We start from the raw sequence: 18,299 nt of genomic DNA on the forward strand, positions 1-18,299 counted from the left end.
GAGTAGATTTAGTTTTTTTCCCAGAAGAGATAGAAATTGCTTTAATTAGAGGAGGAAAAAAATTATGCATTAGGATCATGTGGTGGATTTTTTTTCCAAATTGTTTGAGTGTGGTTGTGGGAGAGATGTGTACGTGAGACTTCTTTACACGTGCGGAGAGATATACGTGAGAGTTTTTTCCTATTTGGAGATACGTGAGAGATTGTTTATATTGTTTTCTGAGATTGAATGGGGTTGTGGGAGAGAGATACGTGAGACTTTTTCAACGCACAAGACATTGAGGAATTTCAATCGTGAGGGAAATATCTATAAGATTTTTTTTTCTTTTGGGGAGAGATTCATGAGAGATCTACACCGTAATAATTTGGTCCCACCTGATCAACGACTCCTAATTACTGATTAACCTGGGAATTGTAGGGAGTCTTTAATTAGTATATATATATATAGAGAGAGAGAGAGGGGTATAGATAGATATATAGATAGATAGATAGATGAGTTCAAACGGAGCATAAAAATCGGTTGCTAAATGAATTCCAGTTTGTTGAACATTACTTATGAGAACTTAGGCTTTCGCCCGGAGACAACCACCAAACACCAATGTGAGGGGAAAGATGCCGACACACCTCGACGACGCCTCCAAGGAGTGGAACGGCACCCACATGCGTCGTCGCCACCGGCACAGACCTAAGCTGCACATGACTTTCATCCATAGCACTACACATCTCTAGCTCCGTACACCACAATGGGGGCAACGCCGTCCAAGTTGGAACACATTATCACCGCCATAACACCTCTTCATAATGGCTGGAGCACCGTGGTAACCGCACAAGCGAGAGCACAAGCCATCCTCCATCTCCAGTCGCACAAACACACTCAATATAATTTTTCAAATAAAGCATGCCTCATCTTCAGTCGCACAAACACATTCGATATAAAGTTCTTTTATCAAGTTAAGACATCTATATCTTGCAAATAAAGCATGTCCCATTAATATAATTTCTCATAAGTTGATAAAAGGAGAAGCATACACATAGAAAATAATTTGACTATTTGTGTGAAACAACTCTAACACAAACACACCCACGTGGTAGAAAGGATTTTGTGGATGCCATCATATGAACAGGCAGATCTAAAAGTATTAAATATTCCATGGCAATGCTATGTACTTTTCCGTCTAATCTATTTTGCAATATCATAACACAAGTCATTACAAACAACACTTGCCTTGTCCCCTCAGGTATTCTCAAGGTTTTCACGTAATGTCAATTGAGCTTTGTTCGACAAAAGTACTATTGAACTGGCTAAGAACTTATATTTTATCTAAGTGCTACTGCGATCTATACATCAAAGCATAATCAGCCTACAGATATTCCTACATCAAAAAAATTATTTCTTCTTTGAGATACTCACTCGGTCCCATAATATAGGATTTGGTGCTGCTTGCAAGATGCCCTCTTGCGCCGATTTCACTTGCTGCATGTTGCGTACGTGCAGTACCACATCATTGTCAAGGAAAGCACGCTGCCATTGGCAGAGCTCCTGCAGGTTAAAAGGAACCTCCTTCTCTTGGTACCAGCAGAACCCACAGGTCAAAGGGCCCACCCCGTTGTTTGGGGTGCTCAAACCTGTAAGCTTGTCAACTGCAAAACCTTCTGATCTGTGAAAAAGGAATGGATAATTTTTCAAGGGTTTTACATTGATAAAACAATAAAGGGAACAGAACACAAATGGAAACGACCCTCATACACACACTCTGATCTGTGTAGACAGTTCTTATGTATATATAAGAGGAATGACATAGGGACAGATTGCCAATGGTTGTCGGAAACAACCTGAACCAAGCATAGAAATATTGTGCATTATATAGATAGATGCGCGGCAGCCTGAACCAAGCTTACAAATATCATGCCTTAAATAGATGAATGCAGTGGAACGCACACATAGTTTAATATTAATGTATCCTCAAGAGATGTGTAATATACATGTTCAGGATTTTAAATTTATGGGTAGAAGTAAACAAATATAGTCTGTCCAACGACGACCATCATGTATGTCTTTTATGGGCAAATTATCGCATAATAAATGGATTGGAAGGAGAAAATGAAAAACCCTAGCTCGAATCTGTACCTAAGTGATATATTCTTCTCAGGCTTCTCAACTACGACACTTCTGTGCACATAAATAATTGCAGATCCATCAACAACAAAATTAATTTCACATTAGTCAGAATCAGTTCAGATCTCACCTAATACAAACACATGCCCTCTTCATGAGACCCTGAACCTGCCCTTAGAGTTCAAATAAATGTACCATTTGATAGCAGACCAATATTTTGTTTTTGCTTTATACATGACTTGCTCACTGCTCATAGTATCGACGTTGGTGCTAATCCAAACGGCCCCTAAGCCTCATGTGGATACAAAAGGATGACAGGCTTGCTACCGAGAATATACCGATTACAGAAAAAGGATGTCAGGCTTGCTTCTAGTTCTTGAGTTTTTGGTCAGATATCAGCTCATCAACCAAAATTCTTAAATGCAGCCTCAATAACCTCATTTCAGTTCCTTCTTTGTCAACTATTTCATCAATGCAGGCTCAATAACTGTCCAGATCTAAACCCGTTATCAAAATACTCGGGATATTAGCTACCGATGAGCATTCACAAGCGAGATATCTAAAACATTTAATAAATCTCACGAGGTGAACACTTACTTGGAAATACTTTGGAAGAGTGTTGTATTTACAGACCTCTTGAAATGCCAGTAGGGTCATTACATGCCGCAGATGTAGAACATATGCGGAGCATATTGTGCTTAAGCCACCAAAGACTTAAAGTCTCGGGAATAAGTAGGTGGTCGCGTCCAACATTGTGATTGATCATTAAAATAGTATTCCAACTAAAAATATTTGATTCTTAGGTGGTCGTGTCCAACATTGTGATCTCCTTTTATTCATTTTGATGACAAGTATTTCCGGACGAAGGTCATTTCATCAAACACCTGAAAGGTATAGTTTAATTAGTATCAGTACATAGTGATTATTGCTACCATGAATTTATATATATATATAGAGAGAGAGAGAGAGGGAGGGATCATAGTATGCATCGTCCTTCGCTTATCTAGTGCGAGGAACTACAGATAGAAAGGAGAAATATGCTTGGCACTGATGGATATAGAATGCAGTGCATCATAACCAAATATGGACAAAGCGGCGATGGCTGTAAAAGCAACCACGTGATGAAAATTTGCAAATGGAAACATGGAACAAAAACAGTAAGAGTTTCCATCTCATGTACAGTAGTAAAGGAACCCTGAAAATGGCTGTAAAAGCAATCACGTGACCGATAACATACTCCCTGTCGTAAAGGAACCCTGACATATAAAGTTGTACTATTTCATCAGATACCTTATTAGCGCAGTAGTACGTCTTTCTAGATGCCTAGACCCTGCGACCGATAACATACTCCCTGTCGTTGCAGAAGAATGGAAACTGCACAGGCAAGGCAAGCAGTGACGGCACTGATGGATATAGAATGCAGTGCATCATAACCAAATATGGACAAAGCGGCGATGGCTGTAAAAGCAACCACGTGATGAAAATTTGCAAATGGAAACATGGAACAAAAGCAGTATTTCCATCTCATGTACAGTAGTAAAGGAACCCTGAAAATGGCTGTAAAAGCAATCACGTGACCGATAACATACTCCCTGTCGTAAAGGAACCCTGACATATAAAGTTGTACTATTTCATCAGATACCTTATTAGCGCAGTAGTACGTCTTTCTAGATGCCTAGACCCTGCGACCGATAACATACTCCCTGTCGTTGCAGAAGAATGGAAACTGCACAGGCAAGGCAAGCAGTGACGGCAAAACTTATATAGTTTGTAATGCTTTCCAGAAATATTGCCAGGGATATCATGCAGATAGTGGCAAAGCAGTACTGCAGCGGGCATTCTAGAATGAAACAAAGCGACCAATTTTTTTAATCCTAAGCTATAGTATAGTATCTTGTATGTCTAAACACTGAATAACTGAACCAAATTTCATTGCAATCAGTATCACAAATCTACATCTCTCGTCAACAATCCAAAAACAGTACAATAATTGATATAATTTTGAAAAGTTCAGACACTGTTGCTCTTGAATTGTAAGGCTATGTCTGAATCAACTTTGAAAGACTACACACACAAAATTCTTCAGTTATGCAGTCGCTCAACTAAAAAACTAACTAAGAAGGCTTCATGCATACCTCGGGATCTCTTCTCCAGGCCTGGTACCGCATCGTCGGCAATGTGTGTTCCATCATGTGTAGGCCGGGCCGCCGTCCTTCTCTTCGACGACCCTCCCTGCATCAAGTCCATGTGCTCACTGAAATTGTTGCTCCGGCGCCACAGAAGCCGCCTTTGCTCTACACGATTTACAATCAAATCAGGCGGCCACAACACGCACACACAGGCTGCACCCTCTGCCTGTAGCCGCCGGCTCGCGTGCACCCTCAAGCACAAACCTGCATGCACCTCTGCCGACTGGCCTCTGACGCATACGCTCTGCAATACACTGAGTTTGAGGGGATGATTACATAATTCTGAAAAGGTTCAAGAATTGTATATCTTTTAAAAGCATAAACAACATAATTCAGAATCTACTGGTGCAAAACTTACACATTCACAACTTTCCCTTTAGTAGTTTTTTAAATGCATAAAGAACATCATATTTCTCATGGGCGGCCTGCTGGTTGCACAAATACTCCAGAAGAACCATAGCTGATTAGTTTCACTTCTTTATAGATTTCCATTTTGCGCTAGTCCACCAAGTCCTCCACCAATATCCGCGACAACCCCGTGGCACGGTAAGTGAAGGATACATCACAAATACTCTGAAAAAGGATGAAAAATAAACATAATTGTCAAATGAAGATATTATTATGTAAATGCAACAACCGGAGAGGCTTACGTTCAAGCTGAAAGAGCCATGATCCCACAGGTCCTAATCCGTCCCTTCGTGTAAATAACAATGGAATTGATACAGTGCTTTAATATAGCATTTGACAAACAATAAGCAAGAAGAGGATTGATGCTTCATTCTCTAATACATGTCTTTAGTTCCTGCATACACACTGAACGGATTTAATTCAGATGAAGATAAGGAAAAACGGGTGCACCCTTCCTATGCACATGGCATATCCATTAGAGAATTAGTGGCAGTGGTTAACCTAAAGAGTCTGGAATTACAGTACACAAAAAGAGAACAGGGAAATGTGTAGACATCATATCATACAGCTAGAATGCTAAACGTTGCTCCTAACTGAACTGAACTAAGATGGCAGCCAAATCTGAACTTGAACTCAACTAAATGGCTACTTGAGCTAATATAATTGGTCCAAAAAGGTCATTTTAAAACTGTATCGGAGATAACCATGGAAATAATTTATAGAACATAAAAAAGAAAAACAACATTTAGCTTCTCGTAACCGTACAAGTGGCAGGAATATACAAACAGAATTATCTTTGGGTGCCCAAAACAACTTCACTTCAATTACTCACTATACAATTTGGTTCTGTAAAATGGTAGATCGGAAGTTTCTTTCTGGTTGATACAATAACTATGCATGAGGTGCTAGCTCCAGTAAAGTAGTATATGTTAGTTCTACCAGATTGCAATAATATCGGATAAGCCTCCAAATAGGTGCATGTTGACAAGAAAATATGACTGGTATACTAAGTATTCACTATAACATGCATGCTTTCTTAATGGTAATATTTGTTGATTTCCATATTCTGCAAATACGAACGACTGATGCTTTCCCACCACGAATACATTTTTTACTACCCCACACTAAAGTATTGGAGTACTATGCAACCCCACACCGAAGTATTGGAGTAGTACTGACAACAACACACTAACAATAGCACCGTACCTACAGAGTCTCTCGAGGTCTTTCTTTAACTCAGGAGCGTACTTCAGACCTGACATATCGAACCTGAACCTGAAAACAACGATTGTCGGTTTAATAGATAGTGCATATGCACAACCAAGTGATAGTTTAACTGGACATCAAAATCCCGTTGTCCACAGGCGTAATTTAAACCCTGCCGGGCATGAAGATCATGGCACACACCATTCTAAGAAAACTAAAATTTTATTTGTCGTGGATGTGGTGGTGAGAACACAAAACAGCAGGGGCACACCAAGCAGACGTGCACAGCAGCAGCAACCAGCAACATCCACACATGCACATTAGCAAGCAAGTATTGAGATCTGCCAAGGCCGTATGGGGCAAGATAAGCGATACATGCTTGACCATACGTGCAGTAGGGAATATGTCGAGGGCGCGGCGGCGTACCTGTCTTTTTAGCGTGGCCGCGGGTGGAGACGGAGGCTGGTAGCGGCTCCCCAGGAAGAAGACCTTCTTCCGCCACAATGCCATCACCGCACACGGGCACCAGCATCCTCACGACGGCACCCATCCTCGACGACCCCTCTTGCTCTTCATTCCGCCATCATGGTGGTGGTGTCCGTGGAGGGCATCCGGTGGCGGGTAGCAGCAGGGAAGCGGCGGCGGGTGAGAACCCTAGCTGGATGAGGGGAAGAAATTGGGAGGGGCGTGGCCAGGGAAGGAACAAGATGGAGGCGATCTCGTACCTCGGCGGCGGCGGAGGCGATGGAGGGGATCGAGGGGAGCGGCCACCATGTAGAAAGACAGCGGTGTTTCTCCTTGGCGCTCGTTCAGTGGGGAAGCACTGGCTGCGACGGCTACGAGGCATGGATGGCTGGCGGCGTGACGGCTACAGCCGGCGTCGGCGTTCGTGGTTGGGACTGCAATGGCGTGGGCGAACAAGGAGAGGCATGAGTAGGTTTCGGTCTCAGATGGGGATGGAAAGGAGAGGTGCGTACATGGTGAGGGGGCGAGATACCGGCGGCGGCGTATGGAACCCTAGCTCGTCTCGTTCCTCGGCGCCGGCGGCTCGTCTCGTTCCTCGCGGCGACGACTTGTCTCGGATCGGCGGCATTTCAGGGATCCGCGAGCGCGAGGGCGACGGCGAAGGTATGGATGCGAGGGCGAGGGCAGCGGTGACCTGGAGGCGGCGGCTCCTCTCGTTCCCCGGCGGCGGCGGCTCCTCTCGGGGCTGGGGCGTCCTTTGAGAGATGAAGCAGATCGAGATCTGATGAGCCTGGTTGACTGTTTTCTTACGTGCGGCCTGAGATACGAAAGAAAACCATAAAAAAAACGACGAAAAAAATCTAAGAAGGTTAACCTAAAAAAAAACCGGATAAAAGTGGTGGGACGAAAATTAACCGGCGAAGACTACCAACTGCTCCATTAGAAGTAGAGATGTAGTTTGCCAGTGATGGATCTGATCGCTTTGGTTTTTTTTTTCTTTTTTCCTTGCCTACTTTACTATTTGCTGACTTAATTTTTAAGTGCATGCATTGATGTTGGTTTTGTGCATTTTATTTATACAGAGACCAGTGTGTATGTTTATTGTATTTATATTCTCTTGATGCTCCATCTTAAATAAATAAATCGATCTTTTATCGAAACAAAGAAAAATAGGGAGCGCTACTTCAAAGTCCGAGATTCTCTCCACAAAAGAGGAAAGTCCAATATTCTAGAGCCCCAAAATGCCGGTCAAATTAGAATAGTACTGGTCAGGGAGCCGCCAACCCCAGGAAGCAGAACCCGGCTCAGCCGTTCATCTCGGCTCCGGTGTCCGGTCCGACCACCCGTCGCCTTCGGCCGCCGCGCCGGTCACCCAGACCGTCGGGCGCCTCCTCTCGCACCGCGCACCATATAGCCTCCGCTCTCCCTCTCCGTCGACCGCCGACCGCCCGTCTCGTCTCGAGCAGAAAAGAGACCGCCGACCACCCAGCGGGCCAGCATCCCGGACGACGAGCCGCCGCGATGGGCGTCCCGTCAATCGACTGGGAGGCGGAGAGCCACCCCGCCTACGCCGACTTCGCGGCCCTCCCCTTATTCGCCACCTTCTTCCTCGCCGCCCGCTTCCTCCTCGACCGCTTCGCATTCGAGGTTGTGACACTCCAGACAGTTTCCCCCCGCCCCGCTCAGTTTCGAATAATTTCCTTTGTCGTTTGCCCTCACGATCCAACACCTAGGTGATGCTCGAGTCATTTTGTTACTAGTAGTACAAATGGTAGTTTCTAAAGGGAATGGGGTGCCGACGGTGAGTTCTCGTGGTAATTATTTGCTATAAATCTATCTATGATCATCTGCTAGCGTGGTCATGATTAACTGGTGTTTTTAAACGAAGAAATGCTGTCATGACAGTGAAAATGTTAATGACTGGGTTTTATCATTTTGGTAAAATAATCCGAGTTGAAATGGGGGTTTGTAATTAAGGGGATGCATCAGTTTCTGCATGCACACATTCCTGCACCTGGCCACTTAATTGTGCAAACAAACCTGAACACTATTACCTGCGAGTTGGCATCTTCCTCTATGAGTTACTCCATTTTCACGAAAAAATGTGGGCTCGTCATAGTAGACGAAACTCATGAGCTAACTATCACCTGTATTTTGTGTATAGAGGCTAGCAAGGCGTCTGATTTTTGGGAAGTGGGATGCGAGGCTTGGCTCCGAGACAGATGCAGAGAGGATGAAGATCAGAAAGTTTAAGGAATCCGCCTGGAAAGGCGTTTATTTCCTTTCCGCGGAATTTCTGGCATTAGCTGTGATGTACAACGAGCCATGGTTCACCAACACAATGAATTTCTGGGTTGGACCAGGAGACCAGATTTGGCCAGATCAAACAATGAAGTAATATAAACTTCAGTTTCCCCATGTTTATTAGAATGTTCTTTTTTGGTACCAAATTATTAATAAATTCATTCCTTTCTCCAGGTTTAAACTAAAGGGGGTTTACATGTATGCTGCTGGTTTTTACATGTACTCAATAATTGCCCTTCTCTTTTGGGAAACAAGGCGTTCAGACTTTGGCCTTTCAATGACTCATCACATAGCATCTGTATTTCTCATTGTAATGTCGTACATATTCAGGTGATTAGGCTTTTAACTATCTGAATATTTGTCAAGCTGGTTTATGTTAATTCAAGTTTAGTGCCTTCTTATACATTGCAATCATTACTTGCACACTATTTAGCTAATCTGATTCTTGTCATGATTCAAGTGGTGAGAATTATACTTGCTAGGGTGCAATAGCAAATGAATGTGCATGTCAGTGTTTGGCTATTTGGGCAGTGGTGCACGCATGTAAACCTGTGCATCTTCCAATGAATGTGGAAGGTAGATCCCTGCTGGTCTGTAACATATAGATGACAAAATGCAGACTCCGCAATACAAACTGTGTATACATTTGGTTATTCTTTCTATAGTGTTCATATATAACTGCATGCCTGCATATATCATATATTGTTAATCCATATTTGCGTTGCTTTTTGTATTAGTAAGATTTGCATGTACTAGCTTTCTGTTACATTCCTCCATACTCTCAATTCATATATAGCTGCATATATCATATACTGTTAATCCATGCTTGCATTGCTTGTTCCCTAGAGAAAAGCTTTGCTTGTTTATTAGTAATTTGCCTGCTACTAGCTTTCTTTTACATACCTCCATAATCTTGGGGGATTTTACATGACAGCCTTCATTGAGCCAATAGTTGAGAAAAGTGTGGATTTGGAACAGCTTTCTGCTTCTAGAATGTAATGGAAGAATGATGGATAGATAGAACAAGCATGGATTGCAACTGTAAAAAGATATTTACGAATGTTTACTTGTTTTGGTGGCTGGTATTTTTCTCCTGGTAGAGAATACAGTAGCTAGATATGCAACTCTGTTTGTCGGATTGTCATCTTATAGTTATACCCAGCTGATTGTCATCTCCTGGTAGAGAACATAAACATCAAGCATTTGTCTGCCTTTTTTTTATGCTTCTTTGTTACTAGCAGTTTTTTTAATAATACTAGCAGTTGTTGGAACGCCTGCACATGTTTTTCTTTGGTACTCTGAGCTGAGTAGTTTCCTTAACAGGTTTGCACGAGTGGGTTCAGTTGTGCTTGCCGTTCATGATGCAAGTGATGTGTTCCTGGAGGTTGGAAAAATTTCTAAGTACAGTGGACGCCAGTTGCTTGCTGATGTATCATTTCTTCTTTTCGTCATTTCTTGGGTGATCCTTCGCCTGATATATTTTCCATTCTGGATTCTCTGGAGCACTAGGTACATACCAGTAACTCTGTTCTTACATGGGGTTCTATACTTTAGGTAACTCTAGAATGTCGCTAAAACTTGTGCATTTCTTCTGTAAATTTCAGCTATGAAATTGTTCATATTTTGAACAAGGAGAGACATAAATTTTATGGGCCGATATACTACTATGTGTTCAACTGTCTTCTGTTCTCCCTCCTTGTTCTACACATATATTGGTTTGTCTTAATGAAGCGAATGCTCGTGAAGCAAATTCAGTCTAAAGGGCATGTTGGGGATGACATTAGATCTGGTAGGTTTCTCTTTCCGAGTTAAATTTGGTTAATATATTACCTGTCACTTCAGTCTCAGCCTTGTATATACTTGTATTTATGGTCATTTATTATCCATCAGTCTAAGTCACATAATATATGGCTCAGATTTGCTTATGTGTTGTGATGTTTACTGTTTTCCTCCTTTGCTTAGATTCGGAATCTGACGAGGAACATGATGATTGATTATTTTCAAGAACATAACACGAGGATTGATTGAACCGTGTAGATTCTGGAGGTCAAGAGGAGCATGATGATTAGTTGATCTGTTTCTGTATTAACCGTTTCATCATTGCATATAAAGCTGATATATTACCATGCTGTGCCATGTCCCTGAATCATTGTTCTGTTCTGCTAGTCCTTCTCTGTGAATTTCCCAAATAGATGTCACGCGAGCATTTTACATTTATGCATACTTAGGTCAAACTGAATAGTATCACACAGATACAATACTTCATGGAAAGTATGAGCTGTGTATATATCTGCCTCTACCCCCTTCAAACTTTCAAATCTTTGCAAGGTTTCTAATCAAATTGGTCAACATACAACGCCAATTTGTTTTTGCTCAACATAGCGCGACAGCATATTGAAATTTATGCGCCTTTCTCAAAGAAAGAATTCATGATCACTTTTACTTGACATAGCAAGGGAGTGTAGTGCAACTACGCCCCTTTCTCAGAGAAGGATTTAATAATCCATACTGCACTAGCCAAGAAATCTCATTCTGGTGCCTTTGCATGTTTCGAAACTGATGTCGTAAACCGTTATCGAAATTGTGTGTGAACCTGCACATATCATTAGCCCATAGTAGTAATTATTCTCCCAGAAGTGCGTAACCATGGTTTATTGTTATGTGTGTCTGTTAATGTTAAGCCATGATGTTTCTTATTTAATGTCCTCGCAGATCACTGATATTGGACCTATGTGGTTCAAAATATGTTATGTTATTAATAACTACTATGCTCCATGTTGTTTACCCAAGGCAAAGCAGAGTTGTTCATCTTGACATGTAAAAATGCTACTAACAGTAGAAGTCCCAACCTTTGTTGCTACTCTTGATAATCGCGTGAAATACTTGAATTGTTGTTAGATGTTTTCTCTTATGTCACACTTCACATTTACGTTGGACCACACAATGATTTGTCTTCATATGGTCTCAGAGCAAACTTAAATGATTTACAAGAGATTTTGGACACTTGCACAATGCATTGAACCATATGATTACGGTGTCCATCATTCCATGTGTCTGTCAACACATTTTTTGTTATCTCATTACATCAGAACCATGGAACAGTATTATAGCTACTAGTATCTGGTAGGGCTGGTGGTGACAGCATGTGGTCCTCCTCATGCTCTATATCTGATCTTTTAGCGAATCGACCCTTGATCCGTGGTCGTGCTTCTGCATAAGCTTTCCTTGTTGCATACCTTATGGTTTTCTGAAACTTCCTTGTCTGCTTCTTCTCCTTGTACCTGAGGACCCTGGCCTCTCTGTCCATGGAGCTGAAGTGCACTGGCATCTGAAGTGAATGGCCTGAGAGCTCCATGGCTTCACTGCCAGTCAGGATGTTGCTGTTTGAGATATCTGGTCTGGTGTTGTCTGGTATTATACCCACCTCCATTGATGAGAAAGATACCTGAGATAGAATTGCCAAATAGTCACTGAAATACTTCAATAATATGAGAAGTGCTGGTTTTGAACACCCTGCAATAAGATGAAACTGAGACCTTGACCCCCCAAACTATAAAACCTGCACTTATATGTCGGTAGATGAGTTTGAGATCTTAAGTAACTAACAGCAGTTCAAAGTCCATTGACTACCATCCAGAGTTGTAACCGCCTACTAGGAGGATTGTAACTATTTAACAGCCCCCCCCCCCCCTTTTCAATACAAAGAAACGCAAGCTCTTTTGCGTTTTCTCGAAAAACAGCAGTTCAAAGTCTAGTTGCAGAGGAACAAGCTGCCTAAGTTCTCTCGGAGTTATTTCTACATTTATATTTTTTGTGACTTCTGCATTATTTTAGGTCTGAGGGAATAAAGAGCATTCAAACATTCTGTTGGACAGCTCCTTTTTGGATACAGTATGTGGGAAAAGAACTTGCGGAAAATATCAAGCTAAAAAGCCTGACCTAGAAGATCGAAAAAAAGCAGAGAAGAGATAAAAGAGGAAGGAGAAAATAGGCAAATAATCTGCATCTTGTATCCTAAGTGAGATGTGACAATAATTAATTCAATCAATCTGTATGATATATTATTTTAACACAGAAATGGACTAACCTGAGCTGCCTTGAAGTGGTACGAACTCAAAACATAAATAGATCGCCGAATGATAATTTAAGCAAAGTAATAGATCAACTCACGTCATTGCTGATGGAAGCTGTGTAGGTACTGGTGATAGCGGTAACGGAGGCAGCCTGCCCTGCTCCTCTAGTTCCATAATCGCTCTCTTGCTGCTCACTTGCCATGACGACTTGTGGAGGTACTACACACTCACACCCTTGCTTCTCGATGTACCTGTTCTGCACATGCTGTTCTTGCATTCTGTATTGTTCTTCTGGTCTTGGGTCACAAGTGATGTTGTTGTAATACATATTGTATCCGACAAGGTTGTAGTATCGATCTATCTTGTTGGCACAATTGTTGTCATCAGAATTTCTTCTGAGGCGCCAAGAGTCCACTTCCTCTCCCTCTTCCTTATCGCCATGGGCAGTGACAGAAGCTTCTGCCTCCGCGAAGCCAGAGGCAGCTGGAATGGCAACAGCTGGGAGTGGCAGCACAGGCACTCGTTGGTGCCTCTGAGCAATTGGGTTGGCAGAGTGCACCTGTGCATCACAGGCGGTACATAGTGCTGCTGCATCTGCATGGCATGCCAGCACCGCTGGTGCACTCTCACAGGTTTCGCAGACACGCACACGCTCATGGCGTGATGCCACACGGTTAGCAGAATGAACCTGTGTGTCACAAGATGCACAGAGATATGCAGCATCAGCACAGCAGTATACTGCGCTTGGTGCTGCATGGCATCCATCGCATGGCCTGGCCCATGGAAAACTTATCCTTCCAGCTTCGTTCTCCAAAAGGTTGCTGTTGAAATTGCAATTCATGAACATATAAATCTTGCAACTTGTAGGTGGAGGGGTCTTACCGAAGACTCTGGCTAGTCTCTAGTGTGTCCTATTCAGGAGAATACATATCTTCTCATGTTCCTCTTCTCCCGTGGCCTTTGATCCTTTTCTTGAACTTACTTGGGAGTGAGCAGAAGCAGTCAGTGTTGGAATTTCAGTGAGGAGTACTAATAGGAGGGTGGCAGTGGAATCCAGTGAGTGACAGGTGGTGTCATTTGTGGGGGCGATGAATGCCGCTGTGCATCTTGTGGTTGCACGCGGATGTTGCTGCTACGCTGCTTGTCTCGATGCCAATTCTCAAATACTACATCATTTTTTGTCAATTATTCGTTGGAATTTGGCACAGGTAGAGAATAAAAGGGTAACAACTTTCACGTAATTTGGAATCATCTAATTGAGCAGGAGTCAAAACATTTGAGAGACCCAGTTTGGAGACTTACTAATGTATAAGGGGTTACACTTTATGTTGTATTTTAGCTAGTTTCCATTTTAGGGATGCATGTGTATTCATCTTTTCCTAATGAATTCGTAATTATAGGCACACTAAGAATTTTCTGAAGCAAATCGTACAGATTTTGTATAAAAGGAACTGCCTGTTTCTTGAACTAGATTACTGGAATAAACCCAAAGATAGGAGAATTAGAAGGCATTGTGGTATAACAAAAGCAGGCAAAGGGTGGGAGATGCTCCTTGCTCTCTTTGTGCACATCTTTTGCAAAAGGGGTCTCTGGATTCCAAAGTCTGAGGTTTTGTGCCATTCGTTCGTACTCCCCTTAGCTGTTCTACCTTTTGGAACCTCATCAAGAGGCAGGAAGCGGAAGATACACGAGAAAAGTTTTAAAGCACCCTGCCATGTCACTAGATAGTTTCAGTGGGACCATATAGATCTGCAAATATCTAAGGTGATGTTCAGCCTAGGAAGTGCATTTACTGGCATCTTCTGCATTTTCTTCGCTGCAGTTATTCATATGGTTTGGTTTGTTAAATCTCTAACCTATCTCTTCCATGACTCGACTATCTGTGACTGGAAGTCCAGTTAATTAGCTGTTAGCTTGCGTTATTGCAGGCTAGTCTTGAAATGACTTGTTCTTATGGATCCAAGTCTTGAAATAACTTCGCTGAAAGACTTGAGCTTAATTTACAGACAAACTTAGAGCTTGTTGTTAGAAAAAAGGCTTGAGCTTAAGCATGTTACCGATGATTCATAGTTTGATGTTGGGTGGTTAGTACAGTTGAAATTTACCAAATATACTCCTGTTGATTGTGGTTAGAAAAAAGGCTTGAGCTTAAGCATGTTACCGATGATTTATAGTTTGATGTTGGGTGGTTAGTACAGTTGAAATTTACCAAATATACTCCTGTTGATTGTGGACGGCTAATACTGTGTTACTATTTTGAGATAGGATGGCCAAGGTGGGTACTGTTGCATGGTGGCTTCATAATCTGAGTACATAATCATCTTGGCTGCTGCATAATAAGTTCAGAAGTCTTAGCCGACTTGCTTCATATATGAACATAGTGAATACTATAAATAATTGAGCAAATCTTGTCCATCAGATCTTTTGAAACAGACTCAAGCCTGTCAACAAACTTATACTGGATGTATTGGAGTACAGAATATATTCAGTTCCAGAAAAGCTTACAGGACTATACTATCTTAATTTCTATACAAGCTATGCTCATCATAGACAGTAGCACTCTGATAATCTTTCCCTACATGTAGTTCCTATGCATACAGCTAATAGAAAACAGTAACCGTTTTTCTAAGTGGCATAACTATGGACTACATATATGTTACCATGATTGTGCCTGCGTGCTGTTGTGGTAATTCTGTTCTCTGTTTGCAATTTAGTGTGGAAAGATTATTACCAAGCTCTATTGTTTCATATAAATGTGATGTGATGAACACTCTACTGAGAGCCTTTTTCTCTACAATTGGTTCGTTGGATTGGAAATTTGGAATAGGATTACGACGGATGAATGTCATGATGTGGCACACTGCTTTGTTTTGCGCCTAGATTTAATAGATAATATATGAAGTTCAGTGTGACTGATTTGCAGTAGGGTCATGCCAGTTTGAATTATAAGAACACATCAGGGTTGTCTTTGGCCCATTGTCCACCCTTTGTGAGGGATTCTCTTAGCATCCTTCACTGCTAGTAGCTCACATGTGCTGGTGTGAATGGCATGGCTGCCAAGGATACATCACTGAAAAACATGTCCCAACTTCCAACCATGACTATGAATTATAGTATAGGGTGTTAGCAAGTTTTAGTGTACATCCTTAAAAATAATATTCAGTGTACCATGCTGGCTTTGAGCACATTTATTTCCTTCCTCTTGCCATAGGCAGCACTGGAAATGCCTAAGTTTTTCTGTGTGTGTGCATGTAACATACATCTCCTATAATTTTCCAAGATCGGTGAGCTCAAACCACCAGCCAACAACACAGGAGACTTTTGATCAATTGGTATGTCGTCGTTCATCTTCCCTTGACTTACTTTCACTGCATTACATATACTCTAAAGTCTTCTATCATTTCCTTATTATAATGGTCAGAAATTGTAACTTTTGCATGGAAATCTCTGTTAATAAATAGAGGAACAGAAAAAATTGTGATGAAAATGACCATGCTGCATCACGCTTTAGGCTTTCCACCCTCTTATCCTATTATCTACTTGCTGCGATTTTACAGGCGGATAACTCTTCAAAAGTGAGTATGTGTATCACGCCCAACTGTAGAGCATGTCATTCAGACTGAGATGGGGTGCACAGTGTGTGCTGATCCGCCTAACCCTTGTGTGCTTATTCCCTGCCTTTCATTTTCATGACTGTTTGGTGTAGGTTACTTTTCTCATTTGTGTACTTAAATGAAGGAATCTGGTTTGACGAATTCGCTGCATTTGCTCACTTGGTTCTGATCTAAGAACCACACATAGAACGACCTTGCTCACCACCTTATCTTTTTCCCTTCCCTTTTTCTCATCCACTTATTCCGCTTATCCCTTCCACATGCTTCTTATCCTCTCAGCTCTATAGCCTTCTCTAGTAGCTCTAGTGGCTTATTTTCAATGTCGTGTGAGATGGAGAGAGAGCTAGGCAATCCACACATACACTTCAACACCCCCTCTGAGGTATGGCTCAAGAGGCCTATATGTAGACACAGAGGGGACAACAACAATTTTTGGATGACTTGCAAAAACCAGGACTTGAACTCAAGACCTTAGACTCTGACACCATGTCAAGCTTCATGCACTAGTCAACACAACCAAAAGTCCGAACTGATGGAAAGGGCTAGGCAATCCACATATACACTTCAACGGTCGCTACCCTGCACTGGCTACATGTGGCACCGCCACACTAGGCTATGGCTAGCACTCCACCTGCGACAGCTGGCAAGCCACAGTGCCGTTGTGTCCAAGGATCCTTCATGGCACATCTGGACTCCCCGACAGCGAACCAGAAAGCCCACGGTTGCGGGGCACGATAGTACCCTTGGTGATGGGCCATGACAGACGAATCCTGGCGCTCCCGTGGTGGGCTCAGCCGGATCCGACCACCGGCCAGGTCCCCGTGGCTACCGGATTCCGCAGTGGCAAAGTGGGCTGCCGCATCCACTAAGGCTAATTTGTTTGAAGTTTTTATTTTTGAATTTTTTGAAAGCTTCCCCAGATTTTCTGAAAGTTGGGCCTAAGATTTTCTGATGTTATGAAAGTTTTGTGTGTGTGTTTCCGAAAGTTCACCCAAAAATTTGTGGAAGTCCGTTTTTGAAAAGTTTTTTTTGTGGAAGTCCACTTTCTATAAGTTTCACCAAAAAATTGTGGAAGTCTTCTTTGCAAAAGTTTGAACAAAATGTTTGAACGTTGACCTAAAATTCTGAAAATCCTCTTTTCTGAAAGTCCAAGATTTTTCATGTTTGATGCCCCGGAGATCACGATGCCTCCGTCGATTGGAAACGGAAGGGAGAAAAAAAGGGGGGAAAAACCAGGTTGGAGCGTGTCGCCTGCTCGTTCTGTCCTTCAAGTGACCGTACTGCTCTTTTCTAACGGGCGACTGCTATTTAGCCGTGCCCCACATAGAATTAACACATCAAATAAAAACTGGAAGCTCTTTGCCCTGGAACGGCCTTCTGGTAACGCAAACCAAACCTATCCACAAAATTCCAGCTATATGAATTAAAATAGCTTGCACCCGAGCCACATTCCTGCACTATCATACAGTGGCTGAGCGAGGAAATATGGTCCAATGCTGGGTTGACTCTGTGGAGTTTGTCAAGAAGTCAACATGGCAATATCACTGACAATGCTGGTGGAACATAAAATCACTCAAGAGCCTCATTCCATTTGCTGTGGTTGTTTCATGCCTGTTCTTTTGTTTGCTGCTGTATTTGATGCAGATCTTCTTTTCTAGAGAAATTAATGCAGATCTTTGCCATCAAGTTATGATGTCAGTTGCATTGAGATGGAAATGCACATAGCATGTTCACTACTTTCTTGACAAAGATTTGCTAGATTATAAGTTACTCCCTCCATTCCTAAATATTTGTCTTTCTAGAGATTTCAACAAGTGACTACATACAGAGCAAAATGAGTGAATCTACACTCTAAAATATGTCTATATACATCCGTATGTGGTAGTCCATTTGAAATCTCTAAAAAGACAAATATTTAGGAACGG

The 18,299-nt window shown here is 42.1% G+C and overlaps 2 protein-coding genes and 1 long non-coding RNA gene across 19 annotated transcripts; 1 reads left to right on the forward strand and 2 right to left on the reverse strand.

Annotated features, from left to right (window-relative positions):
- Positions 1–1,156: 1,156 nt before the first annotated feature.
- On the reverse strand, positions 1,157–7,187 carry LOC125514478. 17 transcript variants are annotated; one of them, XR_007286465.1, is made up of 9 exons: positions 6,896–7,186; positions 6,345–6,817; positions 5,919–5,987; positions 4,955–5,117; positions 4,663–4,877; positions 4,251–4,558; positions 3,758–3,841; positions 3,406–3,489; positions 1,157–2,999 (listed from the first exon to the last, which is right to left on the reverse strand). It is a non-coding gene; the product is annotated as an uncharacterized LOC125514478 (long non-coding RNA). The 17 variants fall into 17 exon arrangements; XR_007286466.1 differs by having other exon boundaries at positions 3,406–4,558; positions 6,345–6,572; positions 6,644–6,817; positions 6,896–7,187; XR_007286461.1 differs by having other exon boundaries at positions 3,406–4,558; positions 6,345–6,576; positions 6,644–6,817; positions 6,896–7,187.
- Positions 7,188–7,646: 459 nt separating this feature from the next.
- On the forward strand, positions 7,647–10,816 carry LOC125514477 (ASC1-like protein 2). The gene is made up of 6 exons (XM_048679819.1): positions 7,647–8,030; positions 8,548–8,777; positions 8,862–9,017; positions 10,011–10,196; positions 10,292–10,476; positions 10,650–10,816. Exons 1-6 carry the CDS (start codon positions 7,905–7,907, stop codon positions 10,679–10,681), a joined length of 915 nt encoding a protein of 304 aa, XP_048535776.1. The 5' UTR covers positions 7,647–7,904; the 3' UTR covers positions 10,682–10,816.
- A 615-nt stretch (positions 10,817–11,431) lies between these two features.
- LOC125514476 (zinc finger protein HD1-like) lies at positions 11,432–18,208 on the reverse strand. Its single transcript, XM_048679817.1, has 2 exons — positions 12,858–18,208; positions 11,432–12,132 (listed from the first exon to the last, which is right to left on the reverse strand). Exons 1-2 carry the CDS (start codon positions 13,605–13,607, stop codon positions 11,773–11,775), a joined length of 1,110 nt encoding a protein of 369 aa, XP_048535774.1. The 5' UTR covers positions 13,608–18,208; the 3' UTR covers positions 11,432–11,772.
- Positions 18,209–18,299: the final 91 nt, after the last annotated feature.

Source organism: Triticum urartu, chromosome 6 (genome assembly GCF_003073215.2).
Source record: "Triticum urartu cultivar G1812 chromosome 6, Tu2.1, whole genome shotgun sequence".
Taxonomy (NCBI): Eukaryota; Viridiplantae; Streptophyta; class Magnoliopsida; order Poales; family Poaceae; genus Triticum; species Triticum urartu.

Bases quoted from the DNA above. Each gene is read 5' to 3' on its own strand.
- LOC125514477 (XM_048679819.1), top strand. From the start codon at position 7,905: ATGGGCGTCCCGTCAATCGACTGGGAGGCGGAGAGCCACCCCGCCTAC. The intron at 8,778-8,861 runs GTAATATAAACT...TCCTTTCTCCAG, and splicing joins TGGCCAGATCAAACAATGAA to GTTTAAACTAAAGGGGGTTT. The intron at 9,018-10,010 runs GTGATTAGGCTT...TTTCCTTAACAG, and splicing joins GTAATGTCGTACATATTCAG to GTTTGCACGAGTGGGTTCAG.
- LOC125514476 (XM_048679817.1), bottom strand. From the start codon at position 13,607: ATGTTCATGAATTGCAATTTCAACAGCAACCTTTTGGAGAACGAAGCT. The intron at 12,133-12,857 runs GTGAGTTGATCT...ATTCTATCTCAG, and splicing joins CAGCTTCCATCAGCAATGAC to GTATCTTTCTCATCAATGGA.